Source organism: Sabethes cyaneus, chromosome 3 (genome assembly GCF_943734655.1).
Source record: "Sabethes cyaneus chromosome 3, idSabCyanKW18_F2, whole genome shotgun sequence".
NCBI lineage: Eukaryota > Metazoa > Arthropoda > Insecta > Diptera > Culicidae > Sabethes > Sabethes cyaneus.
Genome location: NC_071355.1, coordinates 166,067,794 through 166,091,753, shown reverse-complemented (window position 1 = coordinate 166,091,753; position 23,960 = coordinate 166,067,794). Strand labels below are relative to the sequence as shown.

The window sequence follows — 23,960 nt, the reverse complement described above, 5'->3', positions numbered from 1 at the left end:
GTCAAAAAACACAATAAATTCCAAAACGCAATAATGAATGTACTAAACGTATAAAGTTTCCATTTTACCAGGCGCAAATCAATGAAAACATAAAAGCTGACACCACACAGTCTCGTTATACAGCTTATTTCATGAATGAAAACCAGCTCTGGTGGGCACGACTTGAAATAGAATTGTACCTATCACTTGTAGATCAATGATTATAGATAAAAAAATACGTCGTATCTGATCGTTAAATGACCACTAGGCTCTATTTACTGAGACAGTCTTGTTAGAGGATGATTATCATTATAGTACAACGTCACATACATACAACATACCCCTATTTTTTGGAGAGAACGTTCTCACGAGGTGAACTGAAATTGAAGCCTTTGTAATGGGGTGCAAAAAAGCGCTTTGTGGGCTCTCAATCGAGACACGATCACTCTCTGCCTCTCTGTACAGTTTCAGTTCCTGCCGCGGTTGATATTAGCATTAGCGTGTTCAGATTGGTAACAAGGGTGGAATAAAAATATGATGAATTAAATTGCTGTCATGTTTAATCACTATATAAATAAACATATACATACTGGTTAAATGGAATTGGCTTTCATTTCGTAAAAGTTAAAAATAAGAATAAGTTTTTGAGTTACTTTTTGCGCATTTTTTACAACTGCGCCAAAAACTGGCTCATTATACATTTGATTTAAGTAAAAGATTGAAACATTAATTCAAAATATAACCAAGTGCAATTATATTTTTTCAGCTAAAAAAATGCATAGTTGCACAATAATCCTTTTTCAAAACGGTTAATCAAATAATTTTCAACAATCTTATTGCAACGCTTAATTTAAGGCAGAAGCAGAGCAAAAAATAGTGTAAACAAAAAATAAAGCCTTCTGAGGACGCCCGTGATAGCTAGTATACAATGGTCAACCAACCGTATTCGCGTCTGATGGGGTGTGATTCAATTAGTAGACTAGAACAAGCGCCGCTGATCTCTCGGGGGTTGCACGCGGGTTAACGCTTGGACAGATATATAAAAGCACCCTCGATGCTTTAAATCACTTTAGTTCGTTTACTTCAAGCAAGACCAGTCGAGCAGCCTACGGACGGCAAGAAGCTTCTTATTCTCTATAATCTACGATATCAAGAGTAGAGGAAGCTAGTGATATTGTCCTTGACTAGTACACTGTGTTGTGAAAGTGTCGTTGAGTGCAGTTGAATCGGCAGTGCTAGAGAGAGAACAAAATCGTAAAAAATGCCTTCCAACGGAATGTTAGACGTCGCTCTTCAGGTCACCGATGACTCTAATGTATCCAGCGGATCGGATAGTGCTGGTGTTTCTGAAGACGAGGATGTGCACTTGTTCACAACAATCGATAACATAATATCGTCGACACCGCTAACAAAATCCTCGCTGCAGAATAAGAAAGGCGAACTCATTAAAACCAGTAAATCAAACGCGAAACGTTATGCAAGTCTGCCGAATCGTGAGCAACATCAAAAATTTTTGACAGACTTTCTATCAGAAGTGTTAAATGGAGCGATTTTCAATGCAACAGATCGTGCGAACAAAGTTCTAAATTGGGTAGATCCCGAAGAACTGAAACAAATTCTCGATTTAGAGTTGAAAAACGATCCAGATTCGGACGAGAAGCTACTACAATTGGCCAAGACTATCATCCAACACTCGGTCAAAACGGGCCATCCTTACTTCATGAACCAGCTGTTCTCGTCCTTAGACCCGTATGGATTTGCGGGTCAAATTCTGACCGATGCACTGAATCCTAGTGTCTACACCTTTGAGGTTTCTCCGGTTTTCGTGCTAATGGAAGAGGTTGTGCTCAGTGAGATGCGAAATATCGTTGGCTATCCCAACGGAACTGGCGATGGAATATTTTGCCCCGGAGGATCTATGGCGAACGGATACGCAATTAGTTGCGCCCGTTATAGCTTCATGCCAGATGTAAAGGTGAGTTATATGAAACTTGAAATGATTATCTTCACGTTCTAATTGTCGCAATTGTAAACTAGAATAATTTGAACGTTCTATTGTGTTAAACCTTAGCAAGTGAAAGCAAAACAATTATAGGAACCTTGTTGGCGATATGCTTTTCTAATGCCGCTCACCCTGTTGTTGCGCGTAGTGTCTCTCGGGGCATTCAATTTGTAAATTTACTATGTACATCTGATGCCGAACATAAAACTATGTTCAACTTATTCCAAGTAAAAATTTAAAATTAATGACTCTTCTGACTTTTGCAAGTAAAACTGATACAAGTGAATAATAATATTGTTAAATATTCTTATTTAAAAAACGGTTACACACATACGCATATGTTCGTCTGTCTAGTTTGAGTTTGAATATTTAATTCTGAACAATCTTAGAATTAACCCTCTAACGGGTAAGGCCGTCTGTAGACGGCCTTCGCTTTTGGAGCTCCAGAGTTTCATGCGAAATTTGCTTTGAATGGATCATTGAAGATAGCTGGTTTTGAAGTGGCAACGACTTTCTTTTGGCGCTAATTTATTAAGACGGTTCAATGTACACTAGCGCCAGAAACAAGCATTCGTCACTCCTAAACTAGCTCCATTCATTGATCCATTGACAATATGAAAAATATGTTCAGAACAGATTTCATGATATTTTCATAATAATCAATATCACAACATTCTGACTATGCATTCAAAAGTTATCATCTTTCAAAAACAAAAATTCAGAAAAATTTCGAAAATAATTAATGCATGCTGGCTGATTTAACTATTTAGCACAGCTTTATGCTTCAGAGCTTCACAAAACGCTGCGGAAAGCCGCATCAATTTATGATAGCTGCTGTAAAGCAATGAAAAATCCAGTTAGCATCGCTGCATTAACCTTCTGTCTGTACAAAAAAAAATACTTAGCCGCTATCCGTACATTGCAATGTGCAATCCTGTAAAATGCCACAAGTAACTTTGAAGATCTCGTGTTCGCGAATATTTTTGCAGAAGGAACCATCGCTCTAGGTGGTAAGGATTTCGTGATATGAACGTCACAAATCTAAAAAAATCCGATTTTTCCAAGTTTTCTTTACTAAAACCCCTCCTTGTAAAAGGTCCCCCCGCCAAGTCGCCATGCATAATTTTATCATTTAGTCCATTAAATTATCTTTCTAAAACATCTAAAAATTCGGAAATCCGTCAAGTCTTCGCAAAGATGTTGCAGTTTGAATTTTGGGGTCAAATTAACCCCAATGTTTCATGATATTTTCATAATAATCAATATCACAACATTCTGACTATGCATTCAAAAGTTATCATCTTTCAAAAACTTACAGACAACGTAACGCAAAACGTAAGTTTTCGAAATTTTTTGATCAAATAACTTCTATAATAAAAGATCTCCGGTAGACACACCTAGTCGCGAAGGAAGTAGATTAATTCATTGAAAAAAAAAGTTAAAGGGTTAAATAGGGTGCAATAAAACTATATACGCTTAACATTACACTTAAAATGTTTTTTGAACAACTTCTGAAAAATGTAGAATCCATAACCAAATGGATTTATAACAGCAATAATAATTTTGCTTGGCTGAGGCGTTAAATAAGCAAAATCGGTGCACTGATACCCCATTTTCTATATTTCCAAAGAAAATTCAAAATGGCCTATTTTGAGTTCCGGTAGAACCGACAACGAACATTCCGTAGTGTTCAGACCGGTTCAAATTACAACCAATTGTCTACACAAAAACTCGCGTTGAAAAATCCTGTGACTTGATACCCCATTTGCCTTATTACTGCGGAAAATTCAAAATGTCCCATTTTGAGTTCCGATAAACCGAGACTATAGATTACAGAGGCGACAAGGCACCGAAAAGCCGCTAAATTTTAAATCAAAGCGGAGAGCTACCTTTATTTATGCATAGAAAACTTTGTTTATAAAATGGAAAGCAGGTAGTGTCATGAAAAGATATGTAATATCTCGCGGAGACCGCCAAACGGCGACTGTGAGCATCAGAGGGTTAAGCAGATTTCTAGCTTTATTTCATCTGCTACCTAAAACGTCAAAATACTCTGCGATCTGGAATATCTCCGGGGAAATGGAACCATAGTTTACCAACTTGTTTTTCCATTAAAGGCCAATCTAATGTGGTGCTTTTAAGACTAATCGCAAAAAATCAAATGAAAATCAGTGGAGATGGAGCCAAACGTGGAAGTGTAACGTGATGTAATTGAAAATACCTTCATTTTGATGTCGGGTACGTAAAGGTTAATGGTGCTGAGGTGTTCAGGTTGTGAGTATTTTATTTCAAAGGATCAGCGTCGCTTGCTTTCGTGCCTCGTTCGTTGCAAAAACTTTCCAAAGCCGTGACTATTACGTAATTTGAAATTCGAGCCATCAGTTTTGAATAGTAGGTTGTATTAAAATTTACAATATTTGATTCGGGTGAAGTGCCGAATGTAGGAGTCCCCGGTCGTGATAGCCCGGCGTCCAGATACGTTATTTGCTATATTTTTATTATGGTACATTCGCGGGGCAGTAAAGTTTGTAATGGAACGGTTCGTAAACGAATTACAATGCATAATTTTGATAACCTCCTCGATATCGTTATGTTGAATTTACGGACAAATATTACATCAAATCAAAACATTTGCGATAAATCGTCAACCTGATCTAACGAGACGGATGCAATATTTTCCGTCTATACAGTGGCTTCGCGCGGGATTAGTTTAAATATGTTTTACTTCCACACAGTGGGATATTGTAAGCATTTTTTCCTAAGACCCTAACGTAAACGTAAACTTGTTTCTATATAAATTTGTGCTATATATGCAATCAAAAATGTTATGGAGTCAGCTTTGCAGTAAAAACTAGACGGGTTCCAACCAGCTTATTCGCGAACAGACATTGGCTGGGTGTTTGTTATTGAATTGTTATGTATACTCTATGAACAATGATTTAAAAGCGTTCAATTTTGGTATGAAATCATAGCCTTTTCCCAATGGGGAAGAAAAAACTCCACAACCATTTAATTTTTAATTACCCCGAGAGCAAGCTTAATGGCTCGAGCAGGTAGTTGAATAAGGTTAGAACTGACTGTTCTTACTGTTTCGATTTAGGCTGAATCATGGTGCTAGTCATTATGCAGCTTGCAACTCGGCTGCGAACAGCTGGTATAATTGACTCAGTCACTTGTGGCATTCGATATGACAAACTTAGGTATTTACAGCAGTTTCTCTTTATAATTCAAAGCTACTAGCATGATTAATTATTATCAGTACGATCTTATCGTATAGTTCTAACGTAATCTATATATACTTTGTAGTTATTCTATATACGGACGAATAAATATTACTGTAAAATTTTAGGTATTAAAGATTTCCCACGTTGCACTAGATATTTATTAAACAAGCTTGCTATATTAAAAAAAAAAGTGAACCATTTCTATTGACTACAGTAAACTAACATAGAACGCATGCTACCGTTATATGAACACCACGCAATCATCTTCTCGGCAGTTTGATTCACTGTGGCGGGCGAACTACCTGCTGTTGTTTGACAGTTCAATGTCATGCGTCGTCATTGCATCTACGATACAACTCTCGATATGATCGTACCGGAACGAATTTTTGAATGGTAAACCGGTTCCTTTTTTTCAGTTCAAATAGTAAATTAATTCTGCAAGCGTGTCCGTCCACGGCAATAAAAAACGGAACAAATCAATCAGGCATAACGGACACTAAAACTCGGGGGCCTCTGTTCACTAGCAGAGGTTAACGAAACAATTTTTTTCTTCCATTTCCTGCAAATCAGTTTGCAGGAAAGTCCTTGAAAGTATAATGGTACCATAGGAAATGCAACCAATTCGCTCAGATGCAATTAATTTGTCAGAGCAGCAAATGTTGTTTACCTATACAATATTGAAGCAAAATTAATAGAATAAAGGAGCTCGGATAGGTTAGATTATTTGATATATTTTTGAGACATTTTGGCAGAATGTGCCGGAGGGTTTCATAGTATGTACGATGTTTTTTAATTCATGCAGCTATTAATAAACAGAGGCTTTTAAATCTTGGAAAGGGTTGTGAGTTTTACTAACAGACTCCAATAGAAATTCTTCAATTTGTGTTATCTCTTAAAGTACACAACTCAAATGAAAAAACAATATTAATTTTTATAGCAGTTGGCGGTAGTCTTTCCAATAGATGAAGGGGATTGGTAGAGAAAAATAACGAAACAAAGGAAATTTATAGTATTTCCACGGCAGGACAAGATATGAATGAAAAAGAGTAAAAATTACATTAGAAAGGATCACTGAAGCAGTGCGCTAAGAAAGCTAAGAGAACCGACGGTTGAACTAGGTTATAATGGGAACCAATTATAATAGGATTCGAACCCAACTTTTCTACATGGAAATAAGCGATGTTCGAGAAAATCGGAAGATTTCTCCTGAAGCTTTCTGGGAAACAACTGATCCCGTTTTTTCAAATACTATTATCGTTCATGGGTCCATGAAATTCACCATTGCAAGAAAATCTAAGATCTTTCGTCCTATCTTGTACGATGCTTTAAAAATGTCCATTAGATGTAGACAGCAGGATGTACGAAACTGAATAAATCAGGTTTGTGTAAGTCGTGATTGCATGTAGTTTTTCTTGAGTATTTACGAAATGGGGAATATCAATAGAATGGCTTATGAATATTTTGTTTATCTTATTGCACAAGGCGATCCGCAATAAACAGTTGAATAAGGCCTATTTGAAAGTTGAAAGTTTCCTGAAATTGCACAAGCTCAAAATGGTTCAAAATTAATAGTAAAATCTGAAGTATTAGTAAAGTGCACATAAAAAAGGAGTTTTACTCTCATTTACGATATGTAAAGGATAATAGGCCGTGTGAATAAAATAGTTTACTTTACTTCCTTCAGAAGATTTACCCGGGAAAAGCAAAGTAAACTGTCACCGTAATTTTTGCGTCAATAACCGAGAAATCCCTGCGAGTTCCAGATATTTTAATCTATGCATATATCTCAAAACCTCGAGAAAAGCAGGCTAAAATTTATTTGACTAATACTGCTAAAAACAGATGTACGTCGTGGAGAAAAACCATACCATCGAAATTGTTATAAAAATATCTCTCTTTTGATACCAAAATATTAAAAATAAAAAAGATCGAAGAATCGATTCTAAAAATCCCTGCTAAACAATGTTTGGTCCTAGTGGTGAGAAAGAATTACGCCATCTTTTCTAGGTACATGACAATAGCAGCATCAGTTAAACAATCTAACTAAATCGAATAGTACCGCATAGCTGAAATTTACAGCAGTCGGCTTATTAGACCCATTAGTGCAGCAAATTACCTAGAAACCGCACTTGCCACAAGCCTATCAACCGGGAACCCTAATTACAGCTAATGCTGAAAATTCTGCATATACATCAAAACACATGATTATTTAATAAGCTCTAAATATTAGAATTTCCAACGCGGTTATTACCTCTGCTTTCGTCATAGCGGTGTGATCAGCTTCCAAGTGAATGATCGCTTATGATCACGAGCTACTGAATTAATCGGAAGTGTTCAAGCAACCCCAATGAAACTAGTTCTACTCGTTTAAATACAACCATTAGGCCGGGTGGAACAACAATTCAATCACGCTTCAATCTATGAATTGCAACGAGTAAATCAAAAAATTATCTGATTACGACAATGTAACGTCACAATAATTATCAAGTGCTTTCTGATGGAAACCTCGTTAATTGGGTTTTTGCGGTTTTACATAGCTGTAATGACTAATCGACTAATGCGCACCATCAAATGGATATTGAAGTATTTCAACTTCCTGATTTCTACTTTTCATCTTTCCATAGGCAAAAGGACTGCACGCACTTCCGCGGTTAGCAATTTTCACGTCAGAAGATGCTCACTATTCCGTGAAAAAATTGGCCTCTTTCATGGGTATTGGCTCGGACAATGTGTATCCCATACGCACTGATTCTATCGGCAAGATCCGTGTAGACCACTTAGGTAAAGTCCCAGACTCACAGCAATACTCAATTGCAGTTATAACACATTTAATTTGCAGAGTCTGAAATTATGCGCGCCAAATCAGACGGAGCGCTGCCGTTCATGGTCTCGGCAACCGCAGGAACTACAGTGATCGGAGCTTTCGATCCACTGGAAGAGATTGCTGATCTGTGCCAGAAGCACAAACTCTGGCTGCACGTGGACGCAGCCTGGGGTGGTGGTGCACTTATGTCTAAGAAATACCGAAAACTACTGAAAGGCATCGAACGGTGAGTAACAATTGATAGCAATTAGTATTGAACACTGTCCGCCCAGTAAACCACAAATCGTATAATAATGTGTGAAAATCATCTTAAATACCGCTAAACAAACTCGAAATCGTACATAAAGCTTAATAGAGCGCACCCTAGTATACATTTATTCGTACAAAATGATAGTAACTGATTCACATACGATTTTCGTCACAGAATTGTATAGCATTGTGGAACTAATCATGTTGAGTCGGATTTCATCGTATACAAATACTTATGAATGTGAATTGTTTTCATATAATTTGAAGTACGTATATCGCCTCCAAAACAGTACGCATATGCTGGTTTCATGCATCGAATGCGATTTTTCTAGATATATATCGGTACATATATCATATTTGTTACTTTGATATACGTACGAAAATGTTTGCTGGGCGTGTTTTGAAAACTTGCATATAGAGTGTGTATTTTCAGCAGGTTTCTAAATTCAGCCTATTTTCCTTTTCTTTCGCTGATAAAAATACTTTGCCGACATACAATTTTAATATTATACAACTGTTTGCTCAAAACATTTAGTAATCTACTGTTTATTAAAAGAATTTATTTATTTATAAACTTTTTTTATTGGGGCTTTTAACCAGTGGTTATTAAAAGAATGTCAGAGTCACCCGTGCTTCCACCAGAACTAGGCTACAGGCCGAAAAATTAGAAGCAAACCCTTAATGGGTCGAAAATACACCCCGTGCCCTTATATGGCTACTGACAACTTAACCTACTGGTTTTTAAGAATCTTTAATTTACAACTGATGCAACAAAATATGAGCAAAAATGAGAATACATTAATTCAATTTTAATTATAACCTGCAAAATGAAAAAACAATTATAGTGGTTCATAAATGCCAAATGTTTATCCATTTGTCTAAACAATACTGAGTATATTATCGTAATCAATACATATTTTTGTATTCTAGACTCATAAAAATCAGCAGAAACAATTCCTGGAAAGTGTAGGAATACTGGTAAAATTACTCTGTATTGATATTACAAGATAATTACTCAGATAAATAACTCCTTGTTCTTGAATACTTGTAAACTACAGTCGGTCTCTCGTTGATTATTTACATTACGTCAACTCATGATTTACGACAGTAAAACAATACTTAGGTACATACTTACATTCAGTGCATTATTCAGCAACGTCCATGTTCAGCATGCTTTATGCCCACATGTTAACATGATTCCTGATTGTATAAACTGGTTGTCGGTAAACTTGAAGTAAATAAGTAAATGATGCTTCCGATGGCTATGAAATACAAAAATAAAATGTACAAGCAGACAGAACTTCCTCGTCCTAGGTTGACTAAATCTATAACCAGCACCGACATAAAGCAAGTTTTTTCGTCGATACATTAGTTATGCTACAACTTTCAATTTTTATCCGTTTTTATCTTGTCGGTAAGAAACTCGCTATCCTATACACATTAGGAGTGATCTAAACAAGCGACCCTCAACAGACCATTCAAAAATCAATTCCTGGCCAGGCCCATGTAGAATTGTGCCGAGCAATTTATTGTAAACTGCGGTTCAACAAGTTTAATGGTTGGTTGGGGCTTTAATAAAATTGAAATTTTTTTTTACAGCTTCAAGCTTCAAATTGAACACGAATTCTACAGCTACAAGCTTCAAATTTAACACGAATTGTCAATACTAAAGATCTCATATTGTGAACATCACTACACGTAAAAAATAATAAAATATACTGCAATATAGCCCTTAAAAAACTGGCGAAATTATCGGAGTGCCGATAATAGTTAATTTCTATTCTAATTCTTTACTGGTACAAAATATAATCTTAATGATTAAACTAAATGCTCTTCTACCATACATAAATAATAAATATCCCTAGGGCCTCGCCAAATTGGCGAGCGTTTTATTAAAAATTATCAATCTGCACAGGTAAAAATTTTGACCTAAAAAATCATATAACCACAAAAGTAAAGATGTCAAAAGTGTTAGGATGTACACCATTGGCAAATTGACCCCAGGCCATTACATATGAGAAACTAGAGATTGATTACTTCTCAATTAAATAATCTACTTCTTTCACGACTGGGTATGTCCGCCGGAGATCTTTTATTACAGAAGTTAATTGATCAAAAAAAAATCGAAAACTTTGTAACGATTTTACTGAATAACTTTTTTCGCACACATCGGGAACTTATAAAATTAAAAACTAGAATAACTCAAAGTAATGTCAGGTTATAAAAAAAAAGTTAAATGAGTTGTCGTTAAAAGATTATCTATAGCGGAGGCGGCTTTGTTAATTTGTTAATTTAGTTGGTGATGCATTTTAGAAAATAATAACTATACTATTAAAGCCGAGCTTACGTTGGATATCTGCATCCCAGGTATTTTTTAATTAACCTTGTATATTACTTGTCAGTTGTCATTCATTTATCCACTCATCACTCAATGGCAGTGACTCAATGATTGATAAGGAAGGAGAAAAACACGAAGCTGATCTGCTAAGAAAGATTTGCTGCTCAGTCGATTCCTAAATTTATATGGGAGGTTGCTGTGTGCATTTAATTGCCAACCATTAAAGCCATGCTATAACTTTACCACGCAAACCGGCAATGTTGTGTGGCTTAGCCCCGACATTGGCACAGAAGTGCATTACTTCATACAACCATTCACGTACTGTATACAACTAATGGCGGCACCAAAGTGTGCTCCAAAGTCAATGTCAATTACGGAAAACGTGAAGGGGGAAAATAAATGAGTTGCTAAACTAGTAACTTCCAGCTGTTGCATCAGGAAATTTGGATGATATTATTGATTTAAAATGTCGCAATTACCTTGTCATTGTCATTCAAATCGCAAAATTAAAAATTATACTAAAAATCCAAAATAATATGTGATGATACACAAACTTTGACCGGGGCTAACAAACGTAAGGCTTTACTCGTATCATTTAAAAAAGGATGGGGTAGCTATCTATGTTATAAAAGATAATGCGAACGCATCGTTTTGATTCAGAACATAATAATTATGCATTGGTGTCTCTGTTGTTTATATACTCTGTAGGAATGTTGATCGAATATAATTCCCAAATGTACCGTTAATGACCTTTACTTTCAGGATTTTTCCTTTTTACTTTGGCAACTTATATCCTGAGATGACTTCTGCAAAGTTATTTAAATTCCGACCGGATGTACCTATGGGCAAATATGTAACTTATATATAAAAATGGAATTCTGTCTGTCTGTCGGTATGTTCCTTATAGAATTGACAACTACTGAACCGATCGGCGTGAAAATTTGCATGTAAGGGATTTTGGGGCCGAGGAAGGTTCTTATGGTGGTTAGAGACCCCTCCCCCACTAGGAGGGGGGGCTTCCATACAAATGAAACACAAATTTCAGCATTACTCGAGAACTAATCAAGCAAATGGAACAAAATTTGGCACGTGGGTGTTTATGGAGACAAGAATTTTTTCTATAGTGAATTGAAACCCCTTCTGTCTTTAGGAGGGGAATTATGACTCTTCCCCCTTTAAGAGGGGGGTTCCCACACAAATAAAATACAAATTTCCTCATAACTCGCGAACTAATCTTTCAAATAGAACCAAATTTGGCATGTGGGGGTTTTTGGAGGCAAGAATTTTTTCTAAAATGAATTAGGACTCCTCCCCTTTTTAAGAGGGGGGGGCTCCCATAGAAATGAAAAACAAATTTCTGTATAATTCGAGAACTAATCAAGCAAATGGAACAATATTTGGCATGTGGGTGTTTTTGGAGACAAGAATTTTTTCTATGGTGAATTGAGACACCTCCCTTCTTTAGAAGGGGAATTATGACCCCTTCAAGAGGGAGGGTTTCCATACAAATAAAATACAAATTTCCTCATAACTCGACAACTAATCAAGCAAATGGAACTAAATTTGGCATGTGAAGGTTTTCGGAGGCAAGAATTTTTTGTATGGTAAATTAAGACCCCTCCCTACTTTAGAAAGGGGGGGGCGCTACTATAACTCGAGAACTAATCAATCAAATGGAACCAAATTTGGCATGAGGGGGTTTTTGGAGGCCAGATTTTTTTCTATGATGAATTAGGACCCCTTCCCTTTTTAGAAGGGGGGCTTCCATACAAATGAAATACAAATTTTGTCATAACTCCAGATCTAATCAAGCAAGTGGAATCGAATTTGGCATGTAGATGTTGTTGGAGACAAGAATTTTTTCTCTGGTGAATTGAGACTTCAGGAAGAGGGGGCTCCTATACAGCAAACTGAATCAAATTTAACACGTGAAGGTCTTTGGGGGCAAGAATTTTTTTCTATGGTGAATTAGGACCCCTTTCCACTCCTAGCAAGCAAATTGAATCAAATTTGACACGTGAAGTTCTTTGGAGGCAAGAATTATTTTCTATGGTGAATTAGGACCCCTTTCCACTTTAGGAGGGAGGCTCCTATACAAATGAAATACAAATTTCCTCATAACTCGAGAACTAATCAATCAAATGGAACCAAATTTGGCACGTGGAGGTTTTTGGAGGCAGGAATTTTTTCTATGATGAATTAGGACCCCTTCCCTTTTTAGAAGGAGGGCTCCATACAAATGAAATACAAATTTACTTATACCTCTAGAAAAAATCAAGCAAATGGAACCTAATTTGGCGTGGGGGTGTTTTTGGAGGCAATTTTTTTTGGAGGTGTTTTTGGAGGCAAAAAGGCAACCCCTGTGGTAGGAGGATAAGGACTCATACAAATAAAACGGAAATTTTCGCGTAACTCAAAAACTAATCGAATTCGAGGGGTTTTCCTAGGTCTACTGGCCTCTATTATTTTCTTACAGTTGGGTCCGAACGAGCGACAGCGAGTAAGGAGAGGATCACCCTTGCGAAATGGTACTTTACACGAAAAGATTTTCCGTAAAATGGTACATCCCGCGTAAGGGTTTTCGCGAAATGGGTATTCCGTGTTATGGTCAACCGAGAGGTTGTATTCCGCAAAATGGTATCCGGCGAAATGTTATATAATCATGGCGAATATTTAAATGCTATCCGCTTTATTTTATCAGGCTAAGCAATGGGGGGAGTTGTTTTCTACTTTACTGTGAGGAAAATTTCTATATTAAACCACCCATGAACTCCTCAGAAACTTGCAAAACTCGAGATTGGGACAAAGGTCATCCGAGACTCACGATTTATGTACAACACAGTTTAATTTGTGGCAACAAGAAGTTTGTCGGGTCAGCTAGTATCATATAAAAGTGATACATTTAAAAATTACTCTCAAGCCTTTATTATCTGGAGTTATCTAACTATAGTTTTTTTTAATTGAAGAAACCGGGTCAATTTTTCTAGGGGGGAGGGCTATATCTCTCCTAGAGCTTACCCTGCCCTCTCTAGTTTCCGGCAATGTTTAAAATACTAAAACAAATTTTAGAAGCAGTTTTTGGGCATAAAGCAAAAGGTATGTTTTTAGAAAAAGTAACAGACGTAAAAATTTTTCGCGCTGACATTTTTTATGTTTTTTGATAAAATTCAAATGGATTAAAATTGGAAACTAATATTTTCAGAAGGGGTTTGTTTCGGATAGTCATTGAAAGATCAAGTGTTTTAATTAAATACTCACAAGTGGAGACGAATTTGAAATATTACGAATGCTGCTATTGAAAAATGCCATAGCCAAGACCTGTTTCTTGAAATCCCGGTGGTTTGGAGCCCCTAGAATGGCAGAGTTTTCCTGGTATTTGGCAACCCACAGTCTCATCACGGTAATGGTTGGATAGCCTAGCTGAAATTCTTCCGAAAAAAATATCCCACCAGAGCAACCCGTTTCAACCAACTACTTCAAAATTTACACATTACCACCGTTTTTGAACATCAACCAAGCTAGCAACACCACCTGCTACGCCGATAGACGGAACCACCAAACCAAATAGTATGCCGGACTTTAGGTCCAGTTTAATCATTCGACTTGAATCTGCCGTTCTAATGGACCAGAAAGAAAAATGAAAGTACTGGTGAGATCGCTTTAAAACTACATTATTTTTATGTTATTTTATGCAGCTATATGGAGGCAATAAGTAAATTTATTTACTTTATTATTGCTTCATTTTGTTGTTTAACAAATTAATTAGTAAATTCTATCATGTGCGTTGTGGTTGGTGTATTTGATCTATTTTAGAGAGCGAAATAAGGCGCTATAACCTCGGCTAATAGCAGCCGGGCTTTTGGAGTAAATGCCATAAGTTCATCCGCAAGCCACGAGAGTTCGGAGTATCACTTAACCATTATTAGTAAAGATACTCCCAACGAAAACAAAGTTAAAATTACTCAGGGACGGTTGATACGAGACGTCCCCGTGGCACCCTATGTTTGTCCATATATCTATATTTTTAAGTTTATTTATTGTTGTTATCAAATAAGCAGAGGTGGGCACCGCTAATCAGCTAACCGCTAACCTTTTAGCCAGCGAGTAGTGCGTTCGCTAGGTTTCAAATCTGTTAGCGCTTTCATTAGCTTCTGATAAGTTAAAGTGTCACTAAATAAACTACTAGCCGCTAATTTTTGAAAATAATAACAAAAATAAGTGTGCGGTTTCTTACAAATTGATAAAATTGCTCGCTGCTGTTCGCGACACGAGCAAATTTAGTTCATTCATGGCTAGTTGAACTATTTCCAAAAATTATTTTCAAAAATTAGTGGCTGGTAGTTTATTTAGTAGTACTTATGTTTATCGGAAGGTAATAGAAGCGCTAGCATATTTAAAACCTAGCGAACGTGCTACTCGCTAGCTAAAATGTTAGCGGTTAGCTGATTAGCGGTGCCCACCTCTGCAAATAAGTGACTAGTTTTTAGCTGGCCCGGCATATATTTTATCCACAAAACAGTTAATGCGGCAAAAGGTTAATTTTCCGACATTTCACTCTTTGTCTGATATAATTTTTATTTTGTTTCGTTTTCTTTATTTTTGTCGCCAATTTTAAAATATATAAGCCGTTTTTCTGCAGTAACAATGAATAATTTTTGTTTCTTTAAAGAATTCATAAAGGGTTTCGATAAAAAAAAATCGCTTTTTGTTATGTGACCTATTTTGCCCCGCATTTTGAACCTTCTTGCCCCGTACTTTTTGAAAGCTTAAAATAACATGTTTTTTAAATGTATTCACAAAAAATATATAATCCTCGAAAAATCGGACTTGTTGTTTTTGCGGAAGAGATTATTAGTGACTCCATCTAAATAAATGCTAAGCTGCATAAAATTGAATTCGTAGAAAAACGCATCGGGTACTTTCCTTAGGTGACCCGTCTTGCCCCACCTGACCCTATGTATGAATAACTTATTCACACAAGATTCAATTCATATAATCGTCTTTACGGCAATACTTCACAGTTGGCCTGGCCGATTAAACATATGCGATATATCTTTGATATTTTGCAAATGTTAATACTGACAAAAAATAATTTGAAGTATTTCTATGATTAGAAATAATTAAAATTATTTCCAAGAATCCTTAATTCTGGTTTTAGTTTTCAAAAGGTCGCATAATGCATGTAAAAGGGTTGATAATGCGACCTATGCTGTGATGGTATTAATTGTATAGATAAAATAAGATAAGATAAAGCAAAAGTTATGTTTTTAAAAATGTAGAAAAGAAAATTTATATCTTCCAAAAAAAAACTGCTTTCGAAATTCATAGAATCAATGACGACTAATTTCTCCTTAAATAAATTCCTAAAGTTAAACTAGCAAATTGCTGAAGATTAATATGACAGGTCAATATAACGTTATAATGAGTTTATAATCAAAATAAAGTATATGATGCGCCACAGAGAATAAACTTGCAGGCTAGTGAATACTATTAGAATTCCAGTAGTCCTCAGAGCCACTAAAAAAACACGCAAAGAGAATTTCTTAGCTTGAGTTGTTCTCTGTGCTTAAACTTGTGTGATTGGATTAACATATATTTTAAAGACGCTCATCTTGAACATTTTAATTTAATACGCTATACTCTATTGAAAAAAATAAGAGACCGATGGAATGATCTATGTATATATTTACAAAGCGCCTCCATTAGACGTTAATGAATGGAGTGGCATGTTTTTCAATCTAGGAATATAATTTTATTATTTAATTATTGAGCTCCATATGTCATGGAAGCTGGTAGTTGACTTGTTAGCGAAATCGACCTGATCTCATATTAATAATTTCATTTTCCATAATTTATTTGTTGTACATATATTGTTACACTAGAATGAAATTTTTTTCCCTAATATTTAATTTCAGATCAGACTCAGTCACATGGAATCCACACAAATTACTGGCCGCTCCGCAGCAGTGCTCGACATTCTTGACCCGCCACGAGGGTATCCTGTCAGATTGCCATTCGACGAACGCTACCTATCTATTCCAAAAAGATAAATTCTATGATACTCGGTACGACATAGGAGATAAGCACATACAGTGTGGTCGCCGAGCTGATGTACTGAAATTCTGGTTCATGTGGCGAGCCAAGGGTACTTCCGGTTTGGAACAGCACATTGACAAAGTATTCGAAAATGCCGAATATTTTACCAACAGTATTAAGTCTCGAACGGGTTTTGAAATGGTCGTGGAAAACCCAGAATGTACTAATGTATGCTTCTGGTATGTGCCGCCCAGCTTACGAAACCTGCCGCGAGATAGTCCTGAGTTCTCGGAACGCCTACATAAGATAGCGCCTAAGGTGAAGGAACGCATGATGCGCGAAGGCTCAATGATGATTACCTATCAACCGATTCACGATAAGCCCAATTTCTTCCGGCTTGTGCTGCAGAATTCATCGTTAGATAAATCGGACATGAACTACATTGTAGATAAAATAGAACAACTCGCTAGCGATTTGTAAATATGACCAGTAACAACTTCTATTAACTTTGGATTTAATTTATACATTATTATATTTTTTATCCATATTTATTGAAAGAACTATTCTATAGAGCTACTACAACATAAAATATATATCTATATTGTCCTATTTTATTGGACAAAAACAAGGGATATTTACAAATGGTCATGAAGTAAGGATTGTTTCCCATAACAAAGTATATTATATTAACTGCATCAAATAAATACGATTACTTTCGATAAAACTGATTTTAATTGCTAGTATTTGTATACATCACTTTAATGAATATGTAGACATGATCAAAATTTGCATCATAGATCATTATTCTGTAGAATCGGGATAGGCCAATGTGAAAATATAAAAACCAGCTGTTAATTATTTGTTCGCGTACGTATAAAAGTATGCATAGTTTGATCTACACACCTGTAAAAAATGTAAGTAAATATATTTGATAAAAATTAAAGGGCTGTTTGCACATAAATACACCCATAACAAAATGATTAAAAATTCTCAAAGAACGCTCCAAATCAAAACGGTCGTACGTACATTCAAATCGAGGCATTAATTTCTATATGGAATGAGAAATCCAAAGTCTCAATGAATTGTGGGTCTCAGGGATTTAATTTGAAATTACATAGCATCGTAGAACAAAAATGTTTGGATGACATATATATGGATATAAACTTTTTCTACTATTATTTGATTCAAGAGTTATAAATGTTTGAAATAAGCGATGTCCGTAAAAATCTGAAAATTCCTATTAGAGTTTTCTGGGAACTTCGAATTTTTAAAATATTTTTATAATTGAATTTATGGTCTAATGGAGAATTCTCAAATATGTAGAAAAACTCGATTTTTGGAATGCATTTTGCTCCTAAACTGTCCATATGATCAACACCCTACACCCATATGATGATCACTTTTGGTGAGAAAAAAATCTTCGTTTAATTACTAGAAAATATACATTAAAAGCTTGTGAAAATTTGAAACGGATCGACTCAGTCGTTTTCCGAAATCTTACTCACTTAATTTGAATACAGTTTTAAGAAAAACAGGTTCAAAGTTTCGCATTCAATCGCTTCAACACGTCGTTATAAATGAGTGAGTACTTTGTAGATAAATATTTGACGGATATGCATGAAATTTTCTCTGTGTATACTTAAATATGTATACATACTACGAACATGAAACAAAAAATATCTATGCTGGCCTCAAATAATGTATGCCTAACGGTGGGGAAATTGCGGATCGAGTAAACCAGGTTAACCAGGGTCGACTTTTGTCATGATTTAAAAGTAATGGTGGGAACACTGTTTCAAAGGAAACGGAGAGTACGCCACACTTCCTGTTATCACCTGGCTGTCCCATCAGACATGGGTCAAATTATATCCTTTTTTAACTTATGCGTCACTGGAAAATATTGAAAAAAAAAACATTAGCTTGCATCGCACGCAATACTGTAAGACTTCCGCAGCACCGTAATATGGTTATTCTGGAAAGCGAAAATGCCGTTAGGTTTTCAGGCTGGTTAGTAATCTGGTTAGTAATAATTAAATTGTGTGAAGTATTATACTACGACTAGGTACCAGCATTAAATGATGTGTTGAATTATTCTTTTGAACACTTTTGTAACAAAATGGATCAAATTCCAATTAACCTTAAATCAAAAGCAGACTCTGCGGCCATGATGACGGTTACATGAGCCATTGACACATTCCAGCGTTACGGAACACTATCCCAACTATGCAGATCGATTCCTGTTTATTTAAATCCCTGGCATTCTACTGAAAAATGAAGTACTCTTCAAACAACTTTTTTACAAGCTATTTGCCAAAAAAATGGTGAAACAGGAGGCGATTCACTCGATACCAATGGGTGTCCCGTAACGCTGGAATGTGTCCATTTCTATTGAATCACAACGCGTTTTGCCGAAGGCCAACTCCTACCGCAGATGAAAACTTGATTCGAACATCTGCTCCGGTCGTTATAGAAGGCTGTGTGAAACAAGCTACACGAAGTGATAATTCGTCAATTAGCTTTATTCAGCATATGGAAATGACGCTAGTACCTACCTACTTTTTCAACCCTAAGTTTCATTTATTTTAAAACAGGATACGTTAGGTTTACAGTCTGAAAGTAAGCAATAGAAATCTAAAGATTTATCTTTCACGAAGCGGTTAAATTTGTACGTTTTGTAACCGTTAATACCGTTTATAACCGCTTAATAAGAAGTACTGTAGAAACGGATCCTGGATGTGCTAACCAAAATATACCCAGAACGTCTTATACCCATGGTTTTATAGAACGTTTTCTACCCATGGCTTTGTGTTTGATAAGAAAAACACACATGAAAATCGGATAAATCTTTAACATTTTATATACATTTTGCATATAATAGGGATATATCCAAGAACCTGACATGAAAATGAATTAAACGTACATTACTAACTAGAACTCTAGATTACAGAAGAGACGTACCCATAGATGAGATAGTAGTCAATTTGCTTTGAGAGAAGATTCCGATCACATTCCAATATTTAGAGACAAGGAACTGGACACCCGTTTAGTTTATGGTTGATTAAAACTGTGCACCACAATTTGTGCACCGGCGGTTTTTCATGGCCAGACAGCAAAGTATGCCAATCGGGAAGAAAAATATAGCACAACATATACCGCAGCAAGTGTAATCATCTTCTAACATTCCAATTCGGCAAGCTGGACAACCACCAACGATTAAGATTTCTTGAGGAATCACCACGGTAGTTGTATTGGCCGACATTCCGCTAATGCCAGATCCAATGCCTGGTGCAATAACGACTGGCGATGGAGCGTTTGGTGGTATTTTCGGTCCGCTGTAGTCCATTGAGCCATAATTTGGCGCGGATTGCGAAGAAATGTTGGAATGTGGATAATACTGCTGTTGAGGATACGGAGCCGACGGCATTATCGAAACGACAGCTGGTATTTCTGGAATGAAAACAATGAACCGAATTTCACGAAAAAATGAGTCATACAAAACGAAGTATGTACACTATGTACAAACCTTGTACCGCTGGCTGACTATTTCCTAACATGACTTCGTCATACGTTGGTGGATTCCTTGAATCAGCCATGAATAGTATTTATAAACTATATATTTTTAAAAGCGGAACAAAAAATTAATCTACAAAATTGAAACGCACAAAGCTTTCAAAACAATCAGACAAATTAAAGATCATTTTGCGATGACATCATTTTGCCGTCAAATGACACCACTTGGTGGTTTGTTTACATGTTTTTTGTCACATCCAGCGATTTGAAATTTCGTAAAGGATTACCGTGGACCCCCGTTCGTTTGACCATTTTTAATCTGAACACTTTTTAATATGAACCCCGTTGGTTTGCACGACGTGCAAATTAAAAATGGTTTAAATGTCATACTCAACATGACATCATTTGTTTATGCAGACAATGCACATAAACACGATTTGTTTGTACTGACCTAGCGTGTTTAATCGGTTTCACATTTCGTTTTCCTAACGATTAAGATAGAAATCCGATCGGAAAATGCAATACCGTGGACCCCCGTTCGTTTGACCGTTTTTAATCTGAACACTTTTTAATTTGAACCCCGTTGGTTTGCACGACGTGCAAATTAAAAAGTGTTCAAATGTCATTCTCAACATGACATCATTTGCTTATGCACACAATGCATATTATCACGATTTTTTGTACTGACCTAGCGTGTTTAATCTGTTTCACATCCCGTTTTCCCAACGATTATGATAGAAATTCGATCGGAGAATGAAATATTTGCTGCTATCAACTGCCAACTAAATCAAACCATCAAAACAACAATAATGAGCAGGGCGGCCAGTTCATACTAGTTTCAGCATATTTAGGGTGGCCAGTTGTTCAAATTAAAAGGTAACCCCGTTAGTTTGCATGAGGAATCGTTCAAACGAACGGGGGTCCACTGTATTCGCACTTGCAACTGCCAACTAAAACAAACCACCAAAACAATAACAGAGAGCAGGGCGGCCAGTTCACACAGGTTTCAGCATATTTCGGGTTACCAGTTGTTCAAATTAAAAAGTAACCCCGTTAGTTCACGGAGAAAAATGTATGCTAAAAACAACCATATTTTAGGTTATATACATTGGACAAACACGTCGCAAATTCAAAATTAGACTGAGGGAACATAGGAAGGCTGTGGAGCACAGTCGATCATGTGACTCTAGTGTAGCAGCGCACAGTGAAGAATTACAACATAAAATAAATTGGGAGAGTGCGAAATTAATCAAAACCATTAAGAAGGTTTCACTGCTAAATGCATGGGAATCAATGTGTATCGCCAATGCAGAGAAACCTCTTATGAATGGAGATGATCCACCAATAATTTCCCCTCTCTTTGGATTGGCAAAAAAAAAGTGAGATCAAGTTAACAATTTCTCCCGCTCTTCGACGTGGATACAACCAGATAAACAATACGTAATCAGTTGGACATCGGCATCGTCCTGATGATAGGCTTAGAATGCCTGAAACCGGTCGACGCGTAGGTAAAAATAATTTCTTTTAATATTGTTTTTATCCTTAAATGTTGTAAGAGTGATACGTGTTTGTGTCTTGTCCACCAATTTTATTATATTTTAGGTTGTTTCAACCAGATTTTCAAATTGAAATTTGCGTAAATATATATTTGGTTACTTTGACAAACCGCGACGTTTGAAATTAACTAAAATATTAGGGATCATTCAATAATGATGTCCATTGGGGGAGGGGTGTGTCAATTTTGTGACAAGTTGTGACAAAGTGGGGGAGGGGGTCTAGGCAAATGTGACATTCGTCGAAAAAAATTGCATTTTCATCAAAAGGCAGCAAAAATATGTTTCTCAGTCATTCATCACTCATAGATTTATTTCGATCTTCGAACTTATTGTTCCAGCTGACGGCGCTTGAAAGTCAGGCACAATTTGTGATTGTTAACTAGATAGATCACGCGTTACATTGAAGGATATATGTAAATCAATTTCAGTTCATTTGCAATCAAAGTTTCTAGCTTTTTACTAAATATTGGATAGAAAAGTACAATGAACTCTAAAAGCTATCATCACGATGTAGTAAAACCGGAGCCGTGCACCTTCAATTGGGTCCTAAAATTTGTGATAAAAAGATTATTTTTCTAGAAGGAACGATAAAGCTTCCCATTATGATTACCAGAGTATAGTTTTTTCTTTTTTAAAAAGATGCAGAGCACTAAAAAATTAAAAAACAAAAATATTGTAATTTATTCTCCGTTGACATTAGAGATCTTCCTTGACATAACGAAAATAACACGTTTCTGGCAACAATGATAACTTTTTCTCACTGGCAACTCTGGTTTGACATTAGAGCAGCTGATCGTTTTGACAGTTACAGCTTCGCAGTTGTCTCTTGTGCTTGTCTGCGTTTTGCTGGTCGTGAGGAAGTGGAACATCAAATTTGTACTAGTTATCGGATAAAAGTTTTGATTCGGGCAATGTATTCCAATCCATCGATTCACGGTGCTAGACTTTGTCCAAATCTAGTTTGCGCTAAGAATGACTAAACGATGTCAAACTGATGACCAACAGTATAATCTCGGTACAATCGACCCCGCAGAACAGTATGAAAAAAAAACGCCAACCGAAACTGGCACCGTATTATCAATCAGATTGATATGTTCTGCTACTCCGATGTGAATCAGCAGTAGTACGAACGGCAGACCAAAAATTTCTGTGCGTTTCTAACCAAACACGAACCGGAAAATGAGCTGTAAATGCAGAAAATGTTAGGCCGCGATTGCCAAGCCATTTCCTGACTTTGCAACTTTTGACTTTTTGTTGACACACTATCACATGAACGTGCAGGTAAACAAAAAGCTTTCCGTGACATTTCAAGACATACTATGGTTTCTTTTTAGAATTCGTGTTGTCTAGACACCGCTTGACACAACCATGCACAACTATAGTTTGTCTATATAAGGTTGCCCAAATGTTTATTTTTTGTTCAAAATTTCACAAAATTAAAAAAAAGGTTTTTAACGGCAATAGCCTAAAAATAAAAAATTGAATATCAAAATATGTGTTCCTAACCCTAACCTCATCGATTCAAGCTAAAAACGACATAGGGCTTTAGGACCCAATTGAAACTAAAGCTTCATTTCTTCATTGATTTGTAACAATTTGCAATTGGTTGTTGTTCCCTTGAGCCCTTGTTCGCAGTTATTATTTGTTATAAATGGTTATTTTCTATATTTTTTTAATTATACACTAACTCTTAGAAGGTTACGATATTTTTAAACCACTTTTTACTTTCAACATGCTTTTCATTTTTATTTTGAGTTTGTGTGACGTCCAAAGGAGGGGGAGGTTGAGTTTTGTGACACAATCGGACAGAGGGGGGAGGGGACATTCTAAAAAAGTAGAAATTTGCTGGACGTCATATTTAAATAGTCCCTAAATATAAACTAATTTTTTTATCATTATCTGCCGGACAAAGATAAAAAAAACTAAATTCAAACTTTAACACCATGTAAACAAACCACCAAGTGCTGTCAAATAGTGTGGTAAGGAGCTCCCGTGTAATGTTCTATTTATTTGTTAGCTACACTGAGAAAACTTTTCGTATAGTTTCTATATATAGACCAAATCAAGGTGACGTCATCTGGCAGATACTGGCACCCTTGTTTACAAACAGACCGCAGACGACGGGTACAGACGGGCGAAACCGTCGCCAGAATCGTCGCGAGGGCAAGAATCGTTTATTTTGTCAAGTGAATCAATAGCTTACGTGCTAGACAAGCATAATATATACTTATTACTTACATAC

General features: G+C 36.2%; 2 protein-coding genes across 3 annotated transcripts; one reads left to right on the top strand and one right to left on the bottom strand.

Moving 5' to 3' along the window:
* The first annotated feature begins 1,076 nt into the window (after positions 1-1,076).
* LOC128744283 (cysteine sulfinic acid decarboxylase) lies at positions 1,077-17,652 on the top strand. The gene is made up of 4 exons (XM_053841140.1): positions 1,077-1,954; positions 7,830-7,986; positions 8,045-8,255; positions 16,532-17,652. Exons 1-4 carry the CDS (start codon positions 1,241-1,243, stop codon positions 17,130-17,132), a joined length of 1,683 nt encoding a protein of 560 aa, XP_053697115.1. The 5' UTR covers positions 1,077-1,240; the 3' UTR covers positions 17,133-17,652.
* Positions 17,653-17,858: 206 nt separating this feature from the next.
* Positions 17,859-20,317, bottom strand: LOC128744284 (brain protein I3). Of its 2 annotated transcripts, XR_008412381.1 has the most exons (3): positions 20,176-20,317; positions 19,611-20,099; positions 17,859-19,546 (listed from the first exon to the last, which is right to left on the bottom strand). XR_008412381.1 is itself a non-coding variant. In XM_053841142.1 (2 exons), exons 1-2 carry the CDS (start codon positions 20,243-20,245, stop codon positions 19,711-19,713), a joined length of 459 nt encoding a protein of 152 aa, XP_053697117.1. In that variant the 5' UTR covers positions 20,246-20,317; the 3' UTR covers positions 17,860-19,710. The 2 variants fall into 2 exon arrangements, 1 of the variants encoding a protein (XP_053697117.1); XM_053841142.1 differs by having other exon boundaries at positions 17,860-20,099.
* Positions 20,318-23,960: the final 3,643 nt, after the last annotated feature.

Bases quoted from the DNA above. Each gene is read 5' to 3' on its own strand.
- LOC128744283 (XM_053841140.1), top strand. From the start codon at position 1,241: ATGCCTTCCAACGGAATGTTAGACGTCGCTCTTCAGGTCACCGATGAC. The intron at 1,955-7,829 runs GTGAGTTATATG...ATCTTTCCATAG, and splicing joins GCTTCATGCCAGATGTAAAG to GCAAAAGGACTGCACGCACT. The intron at 8,256-16,531 runs GTGAGTAACAAT...ATTTAATTTCAG, and splicing joins CTACTGAAAGGCATCGAACG to ATCAGACTCAGTCACATGGA.
- LOC128744284 (XM_053841142.1), bottom strand. From the start codon at position 20,245: ATGGCTGATTCAAGGAATCCACCAACGTATGACGAAGTCATGTTAGGA. The intron at 20,100-20,175 runs GTTTGTACATAG...TTTTCATTCCAG, and splicing joins TAGTCAGCCAGCGGTACAAG to AAATACCAGCTGTCGTTTCG.